At 35.6% G+C, this 22,706-nt stretch overlaps 4 protein-coding genes across 6 annotated transcripts; 3 read left to right on the plus strand and 1 right to left on the minus strand.

Annotated features, from left to right (window-relative positions):
* The first annotated feature begins 234 nt into the window (after positions 1 to 234).
* Positions 235 to 6,161, plus strand: LOC120005254 (nuclear transcription factor Y subunit B-1-like). Of its 2 annotated transcripts, none has more exons than XM_038854789.1 (7): positions 235 to 483; positions 975 to 1,204; positions 1,527 to 1,656; positions 2,093 to 2,098; positions 2,230 to 2,313; positions 2,442 to 2,468; positions 5,819 to 6,161. In XM_038854789.1, the coding sequence occupies exons 1-7, from the start codon at positions 250 to 252 to the stop codon at positions 5,867 to 5,869; spliced, it is 762 nt and encodes a 253-aa protein (XP_038710717.1). In that variant the 5' UTR covers positions 235 to 249; the 3' UTR covers positions 5,870 to 6,161. The 2 variants fall into 2 exon arrangements, with proteins under 2 accessions (XP_038710717.1, XP_038710718.1); XM_038854790.1 differs by having other exon boundaries at positions 5,822 to 6,161.
* Positions 6,162 to 8,339: 2,178 nt separating this feature from the next.
* LOC120005247 lies at positions 8,340 to 12,027 on the plus strand. The gene is made up of 8 exons (XM_038854775.1): positions 8,340 to 9,066; positions 9,156 to 9,311; positions 9,423 to 9,614; positions 9,860 to 9,894; positions 9,969 to 10,058; positions 10,298 to 10,457; positions 10,554 to 11,065; positions 11,164 to 12,027. Exons 1-8 carry the CDS (start codon positions 8,928 to 8,930, stop codon positions 11,752 to 11,754), a joined length of 1,875 nt encoding a protein of 624 aa, XP_038710703.1. The 5' UTR covers positions 8,340 to 8,927; the 3' UTR covers positions 11,755 to 12,027.
* A 160-nt stretch (positions 12,028 to 12,187) lies between these two features.
* LOC120006683 (salt stress-induced hydrophobic peptide ESI3-like) lies at positions 12,188 to 12,840 on the minus strand. The gene is made up of 2 exons (XM_038856816.1): positions 12,726 to 12,840; positions 12,188 to 12,366 (listed from the first exon to the last, which is right to left on the minus strand). The coding sequence occupies exons 1-2, from the start codon at positions 12,804 to 12,806 to the stop codon at positions 12,283 to 12,285; spliced, it is 165 nt and encodes a 54-aa protein (XP_038712744.1). The 5' UTR covers positions 12,807 to 12,840; the 3' UTR covers positions 12,188 to 12,282.
* A 1,715-nt stretch (positions 12,841 to 14,555) lies between these two features.
* LOC120006259 (Golgi to ER traffic protein 4 homolog) lies at positions 14,556 to 22,385 on the plus strand. Of its 2 annotated transcripts, XM_038856232.1 has the most exons (12): positions 14,556 to 14,713; positions 15,235 to 15,314; positions 16,075 to 16,153; positions 16,865 to 16,946; positions 17,170 to 17,320; positions 17,969 to 18,059; positions 19,053 to 19,136; positions 19,734 to 19,780; positions 20,634 to 20,750; positions 21,465 to 21,549; positions 21,763 to 21,843; positions 22,037 to 22,385. In XM_038856232.1, the coding sequence occupies exons 1-12, from the start codon at positions 14,666 to 14,668 to the stop codon at positions 22,046 to 22,048; spliced, it is 957 nt and encodes a 318-aa protein (XP_038712160.1). In that variant the 5' UTR covers positions 14,556 to 14,665; the 3' UTR covers positions 22,049 to 22,385. The 2 variants fall into 2 exon arrangements, with proteins under 2 accessions (XP_038712160.1, XP_038712159.1); XM_038856231.1 differs by lacking the exon at positions 22,037 to 22,385 and having other exon boundaries at positions 21,763 to 21,879.
* The last annotated feature ends 321 nt before the right edge of the window (positions 22,386 to 22,706 follow it).

A 22,706-nucleotide genomic window follows, 5' to 3' on the forward strand; every position in this document is an offset into this window, starting at 1 on the left:
TTGAACAAATAAAAACTAGTGCATTTTCTAAAATTAGAGAGGATGCTTTTCTTTGGCTAATACTGATTGGTCACTGAATGAAAGTTACCAAACAAATTGCCACAAAAAAAGAAAAAGAAAAAAAAAAGAATGAAAGCCATCAGAACCAGCTGAATGTGGTTTGGGCTGGGCCGGGTAAGAAAGGTGGGCCTGGTTTGGGCTGGGCAGGATAAGAAAGGTGGGGCAGTACACATTGTATGGGACCCATTAATGAGCCAAAACCAACCAACGGTGTTGATAGGCTTAAAGTCGAAAAGACATGACTACCAATCTCTGATCTCTCAAATCACGCCTACCTCTCTTTGTTCTCTTTTGCTCTCTTCTTCTCCATCGTCAGATCGTCTCCCTCAACAAAAACAATTCCACCAATCCCATTCGCTCGCTCTCTCTCTTATTTCTTCTCCGCGCGCCAAATACAAAACCGGTATCTCTCGATATATACAGGTAACTCATCTTCTCTTCACTTTCTTTTCTCTTTGATGTTCTATTCAGAAATCTAGGGTTTTAAATTCCGATCCTTACTATGCTGTTGTTTGGCTGTACGCTGATATATGTAAAAGATTATATGTGTTTTCTGTGATGCTTAATCCATTGACAACAAGATCTTCCACGGGAAAAAAAGGTGCTTAAAAGAATTTTATTGTTTTCATGGATAACCTTTTTTTAAAAAAAAAAATTATTTATATTTTTATGATTTTTGTTACTGATCTGGTGTTTTAACTGTATATAAGTCGAATTTGATCCCGGTCCTGAATCCTTGATATCACGTTTAAATTTCTGTTTATTTTGGGATTCAAATTGCGTTCTGAATTTATTTTTGTTTTTTGGTTACATAAGATTGAAATATGAGTGCCTGTGATTTTAGGTCTTTTAATAGAATTTTCCAGTTTTTTGCTATGATGGGTTTCTTCTGATATTTAAATCACGGGATATAGGGTTTGGGTGAGATGGCGGATGGGCCAACAAGTCCGGCTGGAGGGAGCCACGAAAGTGGGGGTGAGCAGAGCCCGCACTCAGGGGTGCGTGAGCAGGACAGGTACCTTCCGATTGCGAACATAAGCCGGATCATGAAGAAGGCTTTGCCAGCAAATGGAAAGATCGCCAAGGATGCAAAGGACACAGTGCAGGAATGTGTCTCAGAGTTCATCAGCTTCATAACTAGCGAGTAAGCCAGACTCGACTTATTCTATTGCTGTTTGAGATTATTTCCCCATAAATTAGCGTGTTTGAATTTTGATTTGTGTATGGTTAGGAACGTTTTTTTTTCCTAATTGTATTGAGTGCTTTGGTTTTGAGTTTTTCTGTAGTGGAAACGGTTTTTGCGTCACAAATTCAACGATGTCTATGCAGAGGAGCTTTTCTGTTCCTTGGAATGTGATTTTGTTAGACTTTCGAGTAGTTTTTGTTTTGGTTTTTTTTGTGAGACTGAATGAGGGTACTCTATCCTCGAAACTCTTGACTCTTTTTTTTTTCCTCTTACGTTGCAGGGCTAGTGACAAGTGCCAGAAAGAGAAGAGAAAGACAATAAATGGGGATGATTTATTGTGGGCAATGGCAACATTGGGTTTTGAGGAGTATATTGAGCCACTTAAGGTGTACCTAGCTAGGTACAGGGAGGTAATTGATCTTGCGCTTTTGGCTATCTGTTTTGTCTTCGTTTCCGTTGGTTTCATTGTTTATGTATCTTTTACATTGCTGCTTTAGTTTTAAATGTTGGATTTTCATCTGCTTTACTGGGAAAAAAATTTACACGTTTCATGTGCCCAACTAATCAACTTTTTAGTTCTTCTTATAGTCTCATTTTATATATATTGTTAATTTTGCATTCAAATAAAGTCAGCAATATGTGGCTGTCATGTTTTCTTATTTTCGTCCGTACTTTTGTGCGTTTGAGTAGAGTGATTTACCAAAAAGATCATGGACTCTACTTGTAATCATTTTCTGTATTATATCTTGATTGGATGCATATTTCTTATTTTTAATCTAACTGCTTTTTGTTTTTGCTTTTGGTTGGCCACCATATATTGATCTGCTGGGTTGTCATTTTGTGCAGTTGGAGGTAAATTCACTGATTTTCCTCACACTGAGTATTTACTTCTTTAATATTTATTTTATTGACATAACTAAATTATCCTTTGTTTTCTTCTAAAAGTTTATAACATTTCTCATAAAAATTGCTAACCTCGACAGGGTGACACCAAGGGATCAGCTAGGGGTGGAGATGGATCTACTAAGAGGGATTCAGCTGGTGCAATGCCTGTTCAAAATCAACAGGTGAGTGTTTTCTAGTTATAATTATGTGCCATCATTCATCCTATCCTTTTGTTTCAGTGATCTTTCGATAAAACAAAGTTGTTGACTAATCATTTTTTTTATGCATTGGTTGTTAATGAACGTGGCAGTATGCTCTTCAGGGGTCAATGAACTATGTAAGCTCTCTCACTCATTTGAGAACACATACATCCACACCCTATTCTAATAATGGGTTATATTGCTCCTTTTTAAGAAACATTGTGGTTTCTTTTATAATTATCTCCATATCGGAAGGACCGAGCCCTTTCAATTCTTGAATAATCAGGGGTATCTATGACCAGCTTTGTTGTCTAGCGATGTTTCCATTCTTTGGAAGCACCATAACATTGCAGTTTTTTTTTTTTTTTTTACAGATACCATTGCAGTTGGTGGTAATTTTTTTATAGCCCTCTTTGCTCAATTGTGTTATATTTGTGTTTATCTACCTGCTGGAGTTCATCATTTAAAAGGGATCCAAGTACATATAATGGGCAGATTTAAATAAAGAACCCGAATTTCTATGGATCTGAGATGACATGCGTCAACATCTATAGTCTATCTCCCTATCTATGAGCCAGCTGCTTTGTGCACTTGTTTTTATAGCTAGAATATGTAAGACTCAACCAATCAAATTGCTATCCTTTTTCTGCAGATTCATGCATCTTTAAAAAACATGATATAATGATTGTTGGATTCTGAAGTTGTGTCGAAGTCGTGCGGGACTCCATTGATATTATTGTGCTTGGCTTTGACAATCTCACAGTAAATTTATATTGTAGATTTTAGGATATTGCTAATTTTTTGTTTTGAAGAGTGAAATTACTCAAATTAGGAACTTTAGGTTTACTCGGTTCTTTTTCTAATATAATTTTTGAAGCGTGTTGGATGTTTAGTTGCTAGCAAGAAATTAGTAGAACAATTAAATTTGGGCAATCAGTCATTGTCATTCATCTTAAGTTGCTCAAAGTGCTCTGGTTCTCATTAGCTTCAAAAGGCAATGCTTCCGGTAATCTGTGATCTTAAGCAGCAAGAACCTGCATAGCAGCAAAAAAAAAATATTTTGATCTTCTTTTCTCCCCTTTTCGTATAAATTTCTTGGAATACCTAGAATGTAACATATTAAAGGGGAGTGCATATTTTTGCCTTCTAGCGTCGTGGAATTCTGAGGAAAGGGAAACAAGCATTTTGGTGACAAAATTAGCTTCCTTTGAGTTAGGTATAAAAGACCAAGCCGAGCCCTCCCTTGTTCAAGATTATTTGTAAAGAAAATTATTGAGCCCAGAGACTATAGAACTTCTAGGATGTGCTTCTTTTAGTCATAGCGTGCCCAGAGACTTGCATTCCTTTTATGCTCTCTCCCCTGCCGAAATTTTTGCTTGTCATGTTTCATTCTTTATCATCTCTATTTCCTTCCATGGAAAAGATCTCTTTTGTGTTGGTTTTTTTGGTAAGTTTAATGAAGAAGATTTGTGTCTGTATTGTGAGCTTGCACATTCACACTCATGCACACATTTTTTATAAAAAAAAATCCAGCTCCTTATTTGACTTATTCTTTTTTGCTTTGCTGGAGAAAGGGTAACTTTGCTTTTATTATTCTTGACTGAATGGGGAGGTTTTTTTTTTTCTTTTTCTTCTGGATCAATAAGTGTGTGTACACGCACATGTGTGGTTCCTTTTTCTTTTGGTTTCCAGTTCCATAGTTATCAAGAATTTTTACAATACCTGATGCATTTCATACAATAATTATTAGAAGTCATAAATTTTGTGTCGATACACCTATTTACACGATACAATCCAAATAAGCGGTCCACATAGGCACATACTAGACACCTACTACTGGTTTATAGCATTCTGAAAGTCAAGCAATTTCCCTTTAGAATGCCTACCTTAAGATTACTTCCCTCCATTGTTGGTTGTTATGTCTTTCGAATATAACTCACAAAAATCTGTCCCATTCAAAATGTCAACATAGTTTTCTTATTTAGAGGTTTTTATAATTCTTTAAAGCATGTTCTTTGCTATATAAAAGAACTTTCAATTCACGATATAATATGAGATATAACATGAGAAGATCCCAAAATGAGAAAATTGGTAGTTCCACAGTACACAATCTAATAACTATGTACTGTTTCATAGTTGAAATGATTCGTCTCCATTTTCCAAATAAGGAGGATCTTTTTTCTAATTTTTACTAAACAGTAACACTGTTTCCTCTCATTTCTTCCAGTATTATAAAATTCGCTTTTTCCCATATCTTATTCTTTTCAATTTTTGACTTTTAAATATCATGGCTATATATTTGGTGGGACAAATAGAAAGAAATTTCTTTGCACCTTATATTTCAGTATCTACATTGACGTAGTACCTTACCACTTTTAACTGATTGTATTATACTGCTCCCCCTTGGCACCATTCAATGCAATTCTTTCTCTTCGAAAATCATATGGCCTGCATGATAACTCCTAATTTCTCCTTTCAGAATTTTTTTTTCCATAATTTCTCGTTTCGGAATTTGTTTTTCCATCTCTAATGTATTTAATTGGGGTTATCAGAATTGTGCCTAGTTCACTAGGGTGACCACCTTGTGGCTGCTTCCCACCTTTAACCATGCCAACAAAAGTACAAAACTGGAACGAATATGTTTCCAACATTTATTAATTTCCTCTATCTATTTATAATTAAAGTAGAAACTAACCTTCCCAAATGTGAATGTATTTTGTTGATAATAACTGAGGAGATAATGTGGGTGCTTTGCATGGGTCTTTTATTTATCTGAGGCCACAGCTTTAAATCCTAGAAAATGCTCTGTGATGCAAGCATAAAGCTGTATATATCTTGAAACTTTAATTAGTTTCTTGAAGGCTTTTACTTATTGATTTTTGGTTCTTTGTTTCTACATTCTATTTTATTTTTCTTTGGGTGTACTTGCATATGCTTCCTTGTACAAAGGTTTATCAAATTCTTTTTTTTTATTAGTAAAATTTAAAATAAAATATGTGCAACATTTTCATGGGAGACATTTCTCCTTCTGAATATTTGGGCGGACCCTATTGTCTATATTGGACAATTAACAGATACAATTGAGACAAATGTTACTTCACTTGGTAGACATTTCTTGTAAGGTCACCCCAATATATGCAAGATGAACCTTTAGCACAATAATAATGATGGCACATGTTACTAGAGTACCTGTAATGAGAATTATAGTTTTCTGACTGATTACAGAATTATAGTGTTCTGACTGGCCTTTGTAAATAGCATGTTGTCTTGCGAACCTTTCTTTTAATGTATACTACTTTTAAGGAATGAATCTCTCTCATTATATTCATGCAAATTAGTTAGGATTTAATGGCATGGCTTCATTTGGCAGTCTGCTGCATTCTTAGTGGATTATATCTGCTTGTGAACAGTGAAATATAATATATATATATATATTTATATTTATATCATATCTGAATTCTAACGGCCTGGGTTTCTTGAAATCTAGCAGGCACAAGGACAGCATATGATCGTTCCTTCCATGCATGGCAATGAGTGAGCAGGCTCTAACTGTGCTTTTGCCAATTTTATGAAGTCCCAGGTCTCTTATTTAGTTTCAGCTCTAATACTAAGTTTCATGCGGATTTATTTGGCTTTGGTCTGAAATGCTATATGTTTTGGGGTTTTTAATCTTTATTTTTTTGGAGTCAAATTTCTGAATTATTTATTGTCCTTGTTCAATAGTGCAGTTTTAATTGGGTCTTTGTAGGCTCTGTATATTCATTCCCCTTAATTGAATATGTACTCGAAGAAATTATATAATGATTGACGCATTTGAGTTTATACCTCGATTTTTTATGGCAAAATTTTAGCTCCCAAGTGTGGTTCTATTTACTACACCACACTTATCATTCCGAAGAGAACCTTTTTTTTTCCCTTTAGTTTTTTACATCCTTTTAAGGGACTTGGAAGTAGGACTGCAAATGACCCAAGCAAGCGGCGTTTTGCCTTTTTCAAGCTCATATGTTTTATGGCTAGTCCGAGCATGAGATTTTATGTTAAAGTTCAGCTCGTTTAAATAAGGAGCTTGAGCTTTGACCGAGTTTGGTTCAGCTAATGTTCATGAGTGTTTGTTGAGTTAATAATGAGCATGTTCATGAAAACGTTTATCAAAGGTATAAGTTCAATAAAATGTGTGTTTTTGCAGTTGAAGAAGTTTGTTCACAAATGTTAAACGAGTATTTTCCAAGCACTTAAACTGAGCTTGTTCTTGAACCACAAACGAACTTGTTCATGAATATAACTTCTTCATGAAGAAGTTTGAGTTTGGGTTGTTTATTTGCTGAGCTTGAAAATACGTTTAAGCCTGGTTGTTTACTTTCCTGAATGAACACAGTCCGAGCTTCAGCCGAGCCTGTTGATTTGTAGCTCGCAGAAGGGGTGTGTCATGACATTTGCAGATTTCGTGGTAATGTCCACTCAACGAATAAGTGACATTCTTTGCACCCTATAAGCAATGCATGGAGTGCCACTCACATTCTTTCCCATCCCGTGACGCCATTTTTGGTCACAGATGAACAACACGGTATATACCCACGTGAACTGTGATGATGCAAAACTGAGGTTTCAAATCAGTGTTACATGGCCAATGGATAATCAAGAGGATACACATTATCCTTATTGCTACATAATAAGCTCAAATATACCATTACAAGTTAATGAAAATCTCTCGAAGGTTCGATAAACAATCGAAGTAATTGAGTGACTATCATTATAAAAAAAAAAAGATCATGAGGGTCAGGTAAACACATGGTTCACAACGTGAAGATCCAATAAAAAGTTATCATGTAACACCACCTATATTTCTTAAAGGAACAAAGCGAGTGCTAGAAAAAAAGATTACGCGGGCTAGGTAAACACATGATAAATTTTTGTGCGGCATCGATATAGATTGTATTCACGGCCGCCAAAAAATGAAGACTACCCTCCTAACTGATGGGATTATTGCGGAATAATCATCCCTAGCATCTTTACCATCCTCAACGGGTACTAAGATTAAGTTATGAAATTGTGACACCCATTTATCATAATGGAGATCATCCTTCTGCCTCTTTATTTTATGGGTTTGAATGTGTATATATTGTAATACAATAGAGGAGAATGCTTCGGGTTTATCGATTGAGCCTTTGCAAGCATTAGCAACTACATTCCAGTTATTTAGGCAGGGCAGGGCAGGGCAGGGAGGGTTAGTGACATTTTTCGAGTACTGCATTTGTCTTGAGGTTTGCCGTGTAATGTGCAATTAATTTTCTCATTATCTGCATCATTTAGGCTGCACATTAGCTCCTGTTCTTGCAATTCTTCATGATAATTTTGGTGTTGTTTATTTAATTACTTTTTTTTTTCTCTTGTTTAGATTTTGTACCATATGATTAATACTCTGAAGCTGTAAACATTGCACTGGTCTGCCAAGCTGAGACCTTTCGATAATGAATCATGTCAAGGGACTAGTATATCTCCAGAGATGATGCATTTGGTTATCATCCCTAGAGCTCCTATCTAGGGATGGTAAAAATTTGGTTCCAGGTCGGTCAACAACATGTGTTTTATGAAATATTTATATGTCCGGACCCTACCCTAGATTGAATTTCGGACGTATGTAATTGACTAAACTCAGATAGTTTAAATCCAGACAAGTAAATCAGATAATAATATAATTTTGGTTAGGATTCGGACAAGAAATTCAGACAATATTTATGTGTTTGAACCCTAATCATATTTTAAACCGGACAAAAAATTTATATTTGAACTTAGATTTCGAACATATAATTTATGTCCAAACTTGATTTAATTCGGATCGGATAAATTCAGTCATCCGAACCGGACAGAGTTTTGCCACCCTTAGTCCATGAATTGGAAAAATTATTAAATGACATAATTATGGACATATATTCTTATTTATAAATAATTGCAGTATTGGGTAACGGACGTTTGTGATTATCCCTCGTAATCGCACTTAATTAATCGTAGTATTTCGGTTTTCCTCGAAATTCAAAATTTCCCTCTCAACCTCCCTCTCTGTATTTTCACGTAACTTCTATATATTTACAGTTGTTCAAGAACAGCATCCGAATTTGAAGCGGAACTTGTAAACGAGAGTTGATTGACGATAATTTTTCAATTATGGGTATCTCTCCTCTCTCCCTCTCTCATCAACTTTGTATTTGATTTTGCGAAGTGAGAAACTAAAGTGCCAAAGATTAACTTTCGCGTTTCTTGTTGATTGTTGGATTAATTCATTCACTGCTAGAATCATCGCGTATGGTCTATTTTATTGTCAACTTTTTGTTTGTTGGTTTGTCTCTGATAGATATTTTTCTCCTTGGTTTTGTGTTTACGAGTTGTTTGTCAAAATGCTCGCTGTGTTTTTCATTGTTTCGGAAGCACCCAGATGGAAATAGTGCGTCTTTAAAGATTATTTTGTGCTTATCAAGAAGAGAAAAATGTGTTTTGTTTCTTGGATTGGACGGGTCAATTTTTATTAGGTATTTTGTAAATCTTCACTGTGTTTGGCGGAAGTTTCAGAGAAAAGAACGAAGCTTGATTGTTTTCCAGTGATGGAGAATGAGAATTCTCGGTGTATGAATAATGCCGTGGGCACGAATTGGCAAATCCAAGATGAATCTTTATCATCCGATGCCATTTGTAATCTGCGTAAGAGCATGGCTTGGGACAGTGCCTTTTTCACCAGTCCAGGTATCCTTAATTTGTGTGACAAAACCAATATTTTGTTGTGCGTATGTTGTGTGAAATAGAAAACTTGAAGAAACTCATGGATGCTTCAGGAGTTCTGGATCCTGAAGAGTTGTTTGAGACTCTGAACTTCACGGAGAAAAATTCATTACCTCTCGATTCCTCAGAAAAAGAGAATTTAAGAACAATTGGCGGGTCCAATGCACGTAGAAGTTTGGCTTGGGATAGTGCCTTCTTTACTAGTGCTGGTATTATGTTTTTTGTGCATACGTCTCATTATGTGAAATTCTTTATGTGTTCAGTAGAATGAAATTCCATGAAGTTCAGGTTGAGTACTATTTTATTATTGGCACGTTTAGGGGTTCTGGATCAAGAAGAGTTGTCTTTGGTGAATAGAGGGTTTAGGAAATGTGATTCTCACCATCTTCCTGGTATCAAAGAAGTTTGTAGATCTCCTGACTCGAACTCCACCATAGACAGCGATGGCTTTTCTCTATCCAGCCTTGAGATTGATCTATTTGGTGATTTGAGGGCATCGATGCATCAAGCAGGTAAAGTCTCCGAAAGTTCGATTCTGAGTTTGAAATTGGAAGAACAGGCATGTATAGTGTTCACTACAAATTGCACCTTCATATTATCATACGTGTTTCCATTGAGTTTTTCTTTTCTTTTGCTTTTCCTTTCGTTCGTTCTGCTGATATTTTATATTTAGAGCAAAGTTTATGTGCATCTCTTTCTGTTTTTCTACCTTGTGCATATAATCCTCTATGTTGTTGATGGAATTATTTTCTTCCAGCTCCAAAACTATCACATACTTCCTCTCAAGTAAGGGTATGTTCTTCTCATGATCAATATTAACAATGCTTCTCGCCCCTCGAAGATTGAAGTTTATCTAACGATTTCAGGTGAAACCAATGCAACCTTCCAGAAGGCAGGGTATTAGGACACGAGGATCGGACATTTCAAAGGAGGCTCCTCTTCCCCCACGAGGACAGGTACGTATTAGTTGATAAATTCATGAAACAGTATTTCAATAGTTTCACTACTTTGTTAGCTCATCTATGCATCATCTGAGTTGCTTGGATCGTAATGGCAACAGCTGAAACCATTAGCAACTACTGATATACTTCAGCCGCTGCCCTTCTTCATTTAATTGATGCTTTGGTGGGCACAATGGGCACTCCCTTTTTTTTTCGGTATTCTTAAATTGACATTAGTTACACTCTATGATTAGACAAAGCTTGATACACAAACTGGAGAATCAAACATTTTGACATCTCTGAGGCCTCCAAAAGCAGGAGGCCGTACCACCTCACCACTTACAACTTCCACCAGCTGGCCTTACTTCTGTGCAAACCGATTGAAAAGGGAAACTAAATCCAAAAGCTCAGCAGGTAAATATTTCAGTTTTTAGGACAAGTTTCCCTCTGCTGCCAGTTTGTTTCAGTGGTTAGGAATGTTCATTTGCATTGAACTTCTGACTGTTGCAGGGGAATGTATGAGTGTCTCAAAGAAACCTTGCTTGGAGGACTCACCTGCTGTGACTGCTAGTTCAACTGTATTTCCTAAATCACCTTCTATGGTTTCGCCAACTGCCACAGATAATTATGCAGTATTTACAAGTCCCTCACCCAATTCCAATGATAAAGCTCAATCAAACTCTATGAGAAGAAAAGTTAATTCCAGACTTGCGGTTTCCGGTTCAAACTCTAGAACTCCATTAAGTTCTGCCAGGAACAGAAGTGGCTTGTTAGGTTCTAGTCTCCCAAATCATGCATTATCCACGCCTATGTCTTGCCCCTCTATATCATCTGCTACCTCCCGTGACGGATGGTCATCAGAATCATCATCATCAACATCAGCCAAACGAAAATCCGTTGATTCTTCTGCAAGACTGGATACTAATCCTTGTGGATTGCCTCTTTTCAACAATGAAGGTTTACCAAATGCCAAACCTTCATGCCTTCGGAAGCCAACCCCAAAAATTGGATTTTTTGACGAGGTGAGTTATATCATACTTTATTCCATCAAGTAGAATTTGATAAACATACTTCATCAAGAAAGTCTCTAGTTGTCTGAAGAAAGATCTTTTCTTGGCAGGAACAATATACTGCCTTAGACTTGAAAGAACATCGCAAGTTCCACCCCAGTATTCGAAGTTATAGAACTGAAAATCGTACTGGTAACCTCAATGGAGATTCCAGTAGAACAAGATCTGGAAAACATCAATTATTTGGATCTTCAGTTCGGAATATGAAGCCTGGTTCATGTCCTTCAATTATCAGGCCTGCACATGGTGCAGTTAATGAATTTCGTGTTTTGAGCAGCAGAGATTGCTTGAAGACTCATGGTGTAGGAGCTACTTGTGAGATTGAAAGAAAGGGAACCATTGTGTCAAGGAAGAGGAATAAGATTGGCAGAGCAAGTGAGGGACAAGTCTGCCATAGGTCCAGCAAACAATCTTCAAAAGAGCCTGAAGTGGCCCATGATAGTGACAAGGAGAATAAAATTCCCTTGGAAAATCAAGTCGAAGACTTGAGTAGACATATACGGGCCATTGACTTAAGCAAGGATTTGGGGACAGAGCGAAAGGGTGAGGAGGGTTCTTCCCAAATTTGCCCAGCTATATCTAAGAAATGCCTTGCTCCTCCTGTATCTTCATCTTTCTCGGACAGTCTCCTTCCTCGGTGACAAGAAGAGTGTTATATAACAGATCCTCGTGATGGTCCTGTCTTGCTTAGATTATGAATATCATGCACCATGTTTTGACATTTTCTTTGCTGGAAAAGTGAAAATTTGCAGGCCAAGTCAAATCCAGCAGCTTCATTTTTGAGTTATATGTGCATTTCATATCCTGAAAATGCAAACAGTCGGTTGCAGATTGTAAAGAATGCTATTTTGGCTTCACTACTGGGAGAAGTAGCATAAGATCTGATGAGAACCCTTTTCACTAGTATCCTTTCCCCAGATATAATAAGTTTTGATGGGATTTGACATGATTTGTGTTCCTTTTCATGAATCAGGCCATCAGTGTACTAGTTGTGTGTATGATTATGATCTTAGAAACAAAATAGCAGGTACTCAAAATTCCAACACACATCATGAGAAATTAAAGATTGGTTGGAGAGGAAGAAAACTGGTTAGATTGGCATAAACAAAGAACAAACAAATCCTTAATTTGACTCCAAATTACAAAAATTGTTATCAGGATTCTTAATACTAAACCACCAGTACATAAATTGCATATATGATCCCAGGTATATACCCCAATATTGTCAGCAGCAAATCTATCCAGAACTCCACCTGCATTTTCCAACAATTTAAAAACAAAACAAAAACAAAATACCCAAATTAGATGTCAATTGTTCAAATAACACAAAATCACACACACACATATATATCCTTCCAAGACATGTTCATGTGACCCAGTGATAGGGTTACAGGAATGCAACCTAAATGTCACATGTTTACTGCAGCGAGGAGCCTTGTGCTCGAAAGTTGTCTACCCTTTTATGTCCTCCTCATACCCTGATCCATAAAGGATATATGTACCCAGTTGGCCAGTTTTATCTCTCTCCATCGTAGCTTGGACTCATTAAAAGAAAAACATCCCTAAAAACACATGAAAAATTATAAAAAAAAGTAGTGAAAGGGATATTTACCCCACAGCCATAACGCAGGAAGACACCAACAGGTGGTAGGAGTATTGCCAATAGCACCTCTAGAAAAGTCTCTGAACCCATTTCAAATGCTCCTTCTTTCTTCTTGTTGTTGTTGTTGTGGATGATGATGGTAGAATTGATCGATCACAGAGGGTTCGGAGGAACTTGTTCTAATTTTAGAAAGATAGATCCTTAAAAGCCTCCAACAAACAATAAATGGCACCCAAAAAATAAACCAAGTGAAGTGCAGGTGTCATGGACAGGAGAGACACAGGGTGCTACGTGGGATTGTGTTGCATACGTGCCACAAATATACCGGTTTTGTAGTGTTATCAGTTTTGACTCTTATGAATTTTAGCCCTTTTTGTTTTGATCCAAAACAAACTTGACAAAACACATGGTAGACATGGACAATGTTATCTAACAATACATTACAATTACAATCACGGGGGATAATCTAGTTGGTTTTCTTTAGACTTAGGGTATAAAGTGTCCGACGAATCAAATAATTAAGATATTTCTTCGTGGAATCTTGATTTCATAAATTTGTCATATTTCTGGGCCTCTATCCTCATTGGTCTTGACTTAGGGCTAGTTTGGTAGAGCATTTATAAAGTAGCATATATGCCAGCAGAAATGGTGGTAGCAGAAATGTTGGACAATTTTAGTAGCCGATATGTTGCTTGAATGCTGGATAGGTGTTTGGCTGAACTTTTACTGTTAACATTTGTTCTGTGTAGCATATTCGATAAATTACGCGCAGGAGTAACATACATTTTAGTTGTATAGTTGTATCCAAACATACAAATTTTATAAAATAAATAAATGTATTTAAATTATTTGAAGATAGTAATAAATTATAAAATAATTAATAAATTATTTATTAATTAAATGAGAATGATTTTATTAATAACACTATTCACGCATACTTGGAAAGGTATTATGTATTTTAGTTGTAATATAGACATATAAATGTACTTAAAAATAAAAATTAATCTATAAAATAAAGATAAATAATTAAAATAAAATAAAGATAATTATTTTATCTAACATAATTAAATAATAATTTCAATGAATACAATTAATTAATTAATTAATAATTGACAATCGTAGGTGTATAATGGGAATAAATAGATTTAATGGGGACAAAATAGACAATTCTCACACAAATGCTAGGGAAATGCTTCATATAAATAACATTGTAAAAGTAGTATAAAATGTTAATGAAAATGTCTCGGCATATGTGCACAAAAAATGGTGTTTGGATGACAACTAACATTTATACTAACAAATAGTATAAATGCTTCTAAAAAACCTCTTCCAAATGAACCTTTAGTTTTATCTGTCGACAGCATACTGCGGGTGTACATGTCGTCAACGTGTTATGTGGTATTAGGACGACTTGAGAGTTACGCCCACCAAGTTCTCCGAATTAGATGTTAGGCTGAGTGAAAAAAGTGATCTAACAATACCATTTATCTTTTATATTGTGTGCTTGAATTGTGAATTGTGACTTGTGAGAACAATTGAATGGTGATTGGCTTTAACAGTGAAAGGTATATGATTGAGCTGAAACACTTGTGTTTGTGCTGTCGCAGAATTTCATTGACTTTATCGCATTCAATCGAGGTCAGATGCGGTGCAGTGACCGGAGCCGCAGAGAAGAGACGAGCGATTTCAGCATTTTAACTTTGGTCGCCTTGTTTGGTACAGCGTCGTCGCTAGCGTATAAGCTATGAATAAACGGCGTTGTAGTTAGCGTATAAGGGAGTGGGCCGGATAGTAAAATAAACGGATGAGATTGTATATTGCGATCCAACAGCTGCAAAGACTTGAACCGTTTGTAAACATGCTTCTTAAGAAAAGTTGCCTTCTCCCGTCGTTACCTGATCGCCTGATACGACCAGATCTCCCGGATTTTGATAAAGTAGAGAAGAATTATGTTGCGCGAGAGAATCAAAAGAGCCACTCTACCTCCGGCACAGGAGGTACGATCCCTCAATTGGTTTTTTAGGGTTTAAGGATTTCCTTGAGTTTGGTTGATGAGAAATTAGGGAACGCATGCAAAATATTGATTTTGATTTTTCTACTCTGTTTCGTACTTTATTTTTATGAATTACAGAGGAAATTGAAAAGGTATTGTTGTCGAAACATTGGTTCTGTTTCTCAGTTTGTATTTTCTCTTCTCAAAGTGAATCAGTGTGATTTTCTGGTTTCATGGAGAATGGAAACTCGAAAATAGTTATCGAATCCTCTAATAAGCTATAATATCGTTATCAAATTCTTTATGAAAATTGTTATCTGAATATTATAAATTCGCCTAGGTATTATTCTTGTCAGCTAAACAAATTTTGAACTTGAGACATGCACAATGTGAAGTATACCAGTAAACCTTGTCCGGATTAAACTTTGTTGAGTTTATGTTTGTGGGTTTCAGCTGTACTTGTGGTTTTATCAATTAAAGTATAAGTCTCTATTTGGGTTACATTGATTAAGCTTTCTGGTGCAGAATATAGAGAAATTAGAGAAGGTTGTGAATGATGGCAATTACTATGGGGCTCAACAGATGTACAAGTCTATCAGTGCTCGGTACAGTAACTGTTGTTTCTAAACTTTTGTGTAATTTGGGTCCGTTAGGCATTGACTTGAAATTTTCAACCTTTTCTTTTCCACATTCGAATTGCTATTACATTCCACATTCCCGAAATTGATCTTATCAAGTATTTCTCATTTTCTAGTACTCTGAAACACGGAAAAAAGGTCATTTGCTCATCAAATTCTCTATCGAGCCATCAAAAGATGATGGTTTGATTACAATGAAAATTTCAAAATTGCTTCTCCAGAGTGAAATGAATTTAGGTGACTAATTATTGTTATGCTTACATTTGTGCAAGATATGTAATTGAAATTTTGCCTGCACCCAATGTCTACGCAACAAGCATATGCCTGAGGATAATGTGAATCCCCTCTTGCAAATATGAGAAGGCTTTTTCCCCCTGTAATTTTAATGGTGATTATGCTGAAATATCTATTATCTTAGTATGTGTAGGTTCACTTTCCTTTTTATTTTCTTTCCAGCAAAAATATGATGACTTGATTATAAAATGATATACTGTAATTGATTATCTAGACTCAACTAAACATTGGTGATTAATTGTTCTTATGCTTTTATCTGAAAAAGACGTATGCATCTTTGAAATTTATGCATCCTCAAATCTATGTAATTGGCATATAACTGAAGTGATTTGAATTCTCCCACCCAAATTTCAGAATAAAATGACCATCATTAAAAGATTAATTTTTTTGTTTTGAAATGACAGCTTGTTTGCTGACAAAATTTGCAATGCAGGTATATAATAGCTAAGAGATATTCTGAAGCATTGGATATTCTCCAATCAGGGTCATGCCTTCAGTTGCAACATGGCCAGGTTTTTTGTTTACTTTCTAGGTCATTTTTTCTGATGTTTATCATTCTATGATGCAATGTAATTGGATTACTGACTTGGAATTTTCTTGCTACCTTTTCTTCTTTTTCTGAACTTATAATCATTTCAGTTTGCGTCTGATAGGATGTGATTTTAGTGGTAATCGATCATATCTACTGATTCTTCGTAAATGCATAACAACTTGTTCATTTTTTATTGGATGTTTTTACACTGGGTGATTGGCAGACCTGATAGTTCCGTATTCATGGTATCAACTATCAAGCTTGCAGCTATGTGATCCTGTTGCCAATTTTTTCTTTCACAAATTGCAATGACATGAGTTCAAAGCTTTTGGTTGGCATATTTATATATATTTATATAGGGCACACTGTTTGATCTAATTAGCAAGAGAGAAGCAAACTGTTGTTGTGAGAATGAACTGGGATTTGAATGTGTTGGCCAGAAGTTCAGTAATCTACAGTTGTCAGGTGGGCCACAAGCTGTGCCTTACATATTTCTGGAGTTATCTGGATTGGTAGTCAACTATTCATTAAGTGTATACTATGTGAAACTGTGACATGTACTGAGCTGTGCATGCTGAAATATAATATGGAGTTAATCAATTTCTTTTCCTTTTGCAAAGGTATTCACTAGCTATCTGTCACCTTATATTCTAAAACTTTTTTTTTTCAACTTGGTGCAAAAACGTTCCAGGTAATTTGTGGTGCAGAGCTCGCTGTGTTGTTTGTGGAGACTCTTGTCAAAGGGAAATTTCCTTATGATGATGAAAGCCTTGGTCAGTTCATACCTCTGCATTGTAATTTATAATGCTTATTATTTCTGTTTGGTTGAAATTTTCAGTTGTAACGTCCTTATAAATGCTCATTGAATGTTGCTTGGTAATTTCATTAACTCGATTATGGGTATATTCTACGGTTCTCTGTGAACATCTGAATTGTCCAATTTTGCTTGGTATGGTTGTGTTTCATATCATGATCGTGACAAAAAATCCATGTTAGACCGTGTCAGGAAAATCTACAAGATGTTCCCTGAGGTTCCTGTGCCACAGCTGCTGGGCGATGACGATGACCTCCAAAAACTTTCTGAAGCCCTTGGGGAGGCAAAAACACGAGTAGACAGCTGTGCATCGTTCTTAAAAGCAGCAATTAAGTGAGATGGATTTCTCTTGCTCTTGGAAAATATAATTTTTATTCCCTAAATCATGGTTATGTCTACTTTTCCTGTGGATGTTAAGGTCCCTAGAGTTATTTGCTCCATATTTATTTGGAAAATATCATTCTTCAAAATCCATCATTTTGCTGGTGTTATTGTATGCGCATGCCATTGGGGCAATTGTGGTGCAATGCTGAGATTTTCCATTTTGTGGTATTTTACTTTATCATTTAGTCTATCATTGAAACTTTAATCTCTGAGTTGCACCCAATAATGACTTGAAGACTACACGGGACATGCATGAATCACTGAGTTGCATTTGATAATTGCATAATATGTAGCGTAACCTTTTTTTTTTATTTCTATGGTCCTTACTTTTCAATGGGATGAAAAAATTCCCATCAGCATACTTTTGTTGTGTTCTAATAATGGATTTTGAAGCCTGGGAAACTTTTGCTGTGCACCCTTCTGAATGTTTGACATGACTATGGAACAATGGATGATAGATGTGCTTGGAGAAATTGTCTTTGACTGGAAAACTGTAGGGAAGGCGGAGGATATATGTACAATACTCGTGAATGGATTAGTGTGCTTGGGTGCATTCAATATACTGGCTTTGACTGCAATGCATTTCTTTTGATGCAGGTGGTCTGCAGAGTTTGGGGCTCATAGTAATGGATCTCCAAAACTACATGTCATGCTAGCTGAATACCTTTATTATCAATCTCCTGAGTCGGTAGGCTTGATCTGAAAATGTTTATTTTTCAATTCTTGCTCTCCCCCGAGGACATACACTTGACAATTCTTTGCATGCTTTATCTTGATTTAGTTTCATGAAATTTACTTTATCTAACATTTTAAGGCAAGAAAATGATTATTATCTTTTATTGTTTTTGATGCCTTAGCTCAAAAAAATGTAATAGGATATATGCGAGTCATTTTTGGTACCAGTGCATTAGGACTTTTGATGGAGAAGGATCTTACTGTCTTTTATTTAGCCGTTGACCATTATGGAATGTACTGTTCTTTTAGACTTTGTCACTATATCATGTATGAATGTCATTTCTTTAGAATGTGCTCAAGGTCTTGATAATTCAGAGTATGTTTTTGCCAATAGAAACAAATTCAGCGTCAATACATAGAACTGACATCCTTAGCGAAATAAATAAATAATATATATGGGAAAAAAAACTCGCTGCAACTTACACATTCTTGATTCGTGCACTTGTTCTGGATGCTTCTACCCAAAGTCACTATAGTGCAAATAAACTATTTGTATTATGCTTTTATTAAGGAAAATAGTTGTTATCAGTATTCCCCTTTGATTAACTTCATTGGGTCTGTATCCTCCGTACTCCTGCAGTCCTGCTCTTCTTCTACTTGTGCAAGCAGAGAGCAGTGTATTTAGTTCCAGGTGCCAACAATACTTGCCTTTGAGAGATTATGATACTCTGCTTTTTATAGTATATATTCACATTTAATACAGTATGTGGAGCGGAGCAGATGGCAAATGAGAATTCTTGTTGTGGATTCCAACTAATTTTCATGTAGGTTCTTGTATGAATGGTGACTTTTCTTATGGCTTCATGTACCAGAGCCCGTATATTAGTGATAAGGCTTTGATGTTGATGATGCTGATGGAATTCAGATGTCCAACCCAATCCTTATGTACTTTTGTTTTCTCACATTTGAGTGGCATGGTGAACCTTGCTGTATTTCTATTGTGCAGGACATAGGTAGAGTATCATATCATTTTGTCAGAGGTGACAACCCAAAGAAGTTTGCTTCTACTTTACTCAATTTTCTGGGCAAGGTTGGTCCCTTTTTTTATGATACCTGTTACCTTAACATTTTCATTTCTTTTGTTTCCCCCTGATTTTGTCCATTATTATGGGGCTGTGGTATTATACAAATTTATACTATGTTTTGCTGTCAAATTAGTCGTATGTCTCATTTTCAAATTGGTCTTATGTTACACTGTCATAAATTAGTCTTAGTCTTATGTTACACTATCATATATATGTGTGCCTGTGGGTAACAATATTTACAAGTTCAGTTGATGATGTCATTCTAAATTCCAAAGAGAGCAAAAATTGATTAGAATAATTTAGCACTCTTTTTAACCCAGTGCACAAGGAGCTTTTACGAATGTAGGGTATGGGAGGGTTTATATATAATGATGTATATGTCTTATAGGGAATTTGATACATTAATCTTCCTATTTTATATGTTTATAGAATTTTCCATCTTTAATAGTCAATAACAGTACAAGATGTTTAATTGATTGAGGAATGATAGCTGACTATGGCAGAATTTGATCATCCAATGGATGATTGCTATGTAATGGCAGTTATCCGTTTCTCCTTGCCGAAAATTTAGTTTATTTAACTGATGATTTTCAATAATGCAGTGTTATACAGGAGAAGATGATATAGCAATTGCACGAGCAGTTCTGATGTAAGCACATTGAATTAAGTTTGCTGGTAGCTTTACCTTCCCTATTATCCCAATTGATTAAAAACTAATGAGATTAATAGGGCCTACAATTTTGATTACATACCCTAATTTGGAATCTACCCTCATGGCTGGTAATTTATATCTATTTTTTGATATGGGATCCTACTCGTAAAACTCTAATGACTGTCTGTTTCAAACACCCACTCTCTTTTATGAATTGCTATAACTCATTTGAAATTTTTTTAACTGGTTATTGTTTGATACAATCATTTGGGCTAGTAATGCTGCAAGGCACTGCTCAACTTCAATAATACTGAGTGAACAATATATGTATGAATAGGGTTAGTAATTCTGTGCATCAACCATATCAATACTATATAATGTGCTATTAGGCTTTGGTATACTATGGTTACTTGACTCGTTCTTTTTCTTCTTTTTCTGAGGCGGTTAAAGCAAAGTGGAATTTAAATTTTATCAGGATTACCTGTTCTAATCCAATTCTCCTATCCATGTTGAAAGAGCTTAGATGTGCAAATGTAAAATTATGAATTATAGAATCTCTCAATAATTTTGGGAACTGCACATTATTTCTTGTATTTGTTTGCGTGCCTAATAAAGCCTTGCTGGTTTCTCCAAAAAATTATGCAAAAGATTGAATTTATATAAGAACATGCATGGCACATTCCTATCTGTTTTCTATTTCCCGTTCCTAACACTGTCTCAGCAAGTGTTGCATTTTCTGTTATATTACTATTATTGTAAAATATTCATATTTCCCCTTGTTAGTCAATGTTGCCTTTTCAAACTCTGATTGTTAATGGCTTCTGAATGCTAATTTTTCCTCACCATGTAGGTATTTATCTATTGGTAACCTGAGAGATGCTAATATTCTCTGGAATGAAATAAAGCAACTGGATCTGGACTTTTCCTCTTCAGATTTGATTCAGTTTATCACTTATCTGTTGCTCACGTAAGTTTGCTTTTCAATTTTCTTTTAGCTGTGTAGTATTGTGACTTTAGAGAGATGAGTGCCCTTTGTTTTTCTACTAAAATATTCCGGCATATCCCTGGTGGTTTTGAACCTCTACTCTGCATAAGCGAAAGAGGTACACCAAGTTAGACATGAAAGTTTGTGGTACATGAAATTCTAATTGCCAACTGTCTGGAGTTGATGAGGATTTCATATCTCCCTGGCCCCTGGCGTATACGAGTTTATCCGAATTTTTGTATGAAGAAAAGTGGAAGTTTGAATTTGATATAACATAATAATCGGATCTTGAGTAATCTGAGTCGCAGAATGTCAAAAGAATGTCAAAAGATTGATGTGCATCTTCTTCATTTGTAATTTGTTTCTTGTGAAGAAAGAAGAGAAGTGAAAGAATTTCCATGCTTCTTTCTTCCTTGGAATGATATCGGATGAATCTTCATTTCAGGCTTAGAATTGCTTGTATCTACGAGTCTTGTTGTTATTCAGTGTTTTTCACATATCCAGATGATCCAAAAATAATTTATCAGGCCGCATATTTTCTCCCCTTTAATACTTATTGATGACAAAAACCTGACTGTCTCAAATTTCTTGTTCAGAAGTCATTTTCTTGGAGCTAGCTTTAACTTTTGGCTTGTTTTATGCAATGCTATATACAATGCTAAAAGGGATTATAAACTATTTCAATATACAACGCAGGCTGCAGAGAGATGCTTTGCCTCTATTTAATATGTTGAGAGTGACTTATAAATCAAGTCTAGCTAGAGAACCTGAATTTAATGAGGTAACTACTAGACACTACTGTTCCAATTTTTTTGAAATACTCGTCTAGCCATTTGTTTTGCCATCCTAGACAGCTACAGGAACAAAATATCTCTATCAGCTGATGATTTTTCATATTCATTTGCTGAGGAGATTATGCATTGTTCAATTTCTTTGGTTCTTGGGCTCATGGAGATTATTTTGCATCGATCCTAACTCTAAAGTTATGGCTTAGTTGCTAGATGAAATCGCGGAGAAGTTTTATGGAGTCCAGCGTCGGAATCCCCTACAAGGGATGTTTGGGGACATCTTCAAGGTGAGAATTTGTTATAAATGATTTGTTTTTCCACTTTCAAATGCGCTGCGAATCATATTGAACCGTCTTAAACTAGCAACCAGTAGATAGGAGTTTACTGAAACCACCAAGTGATATTTCCGGTGACTGGTAGTGAATCAGAAAGTGGAAACTTGTACAATTTATACTATGATTGTTGCCATTAATTGTGCAGATGATGGGGTGAGCATCAATATGAAGTTATCACCGGCCTTCGACAGTTGATGCTTCTTGCGGTGTCTGTTGTGCCATTGAAATGCAGTACTTCTTAATCTTCTATGATGGAGATGATTAGCAATCTTCCATCTCCCACAAATACGTGTACCATGTTGAATGTTTTGATTGCATGCCAGCTTGTGTTATTATTTTGAGAAAATTGAATTGTCCTGTATCCTTTTCTTGTATTGATAATTTATATTCAGCGAAGCTATCCAGAATAAAACAAGAATGTGGTGTAGAATTGCTTTAAGATATTTTGAAACAGGAGAATAATGAAAAATTCCTCAGCAGCCATCTCCCCGGAATATTTTGTTTCATTCAAAGAATTCTTCGTAATATATATACATATAGCTCTTATATATTGAGCTTAAATGAGATTCAGTAACAAGCAAACATATGCTAAATGATGAACGAGCTGACTTTGTTGGTAATCGGGTGACTTAGGTATATGTATGTTAAGGTTTGATGCGAAACATATTTCATAACGATATTTTTTTTAAAAAAAATTACGCTAAAAGAAAAAAAAAATTTATGCAGAATCTAAAAGCTATAGAATAGGAACACCAAAGCAAAGCCTTATTCTAAACAGCGTCGTTTTTGGCTTATTTTTCAATTTTGTATCTTTT

This window comes from Tripterygium wilfordii, chromosome 9 (genome assembly GCF_013401445.1).
Source record: "Tripterygium wilfordii isolate XIE 37 chromosome 9, ASM1340144v1, whole genome shotgun sequence".
In the NCBI taxonomy this organism is placed as follows: domain Eukaryota; kingdom Viridiplantae; phylum Streptophyta; class Magnoliopsida; order Celastrales; family Celastraceae; genus Tripterygium; species Tripterygium wilfordii.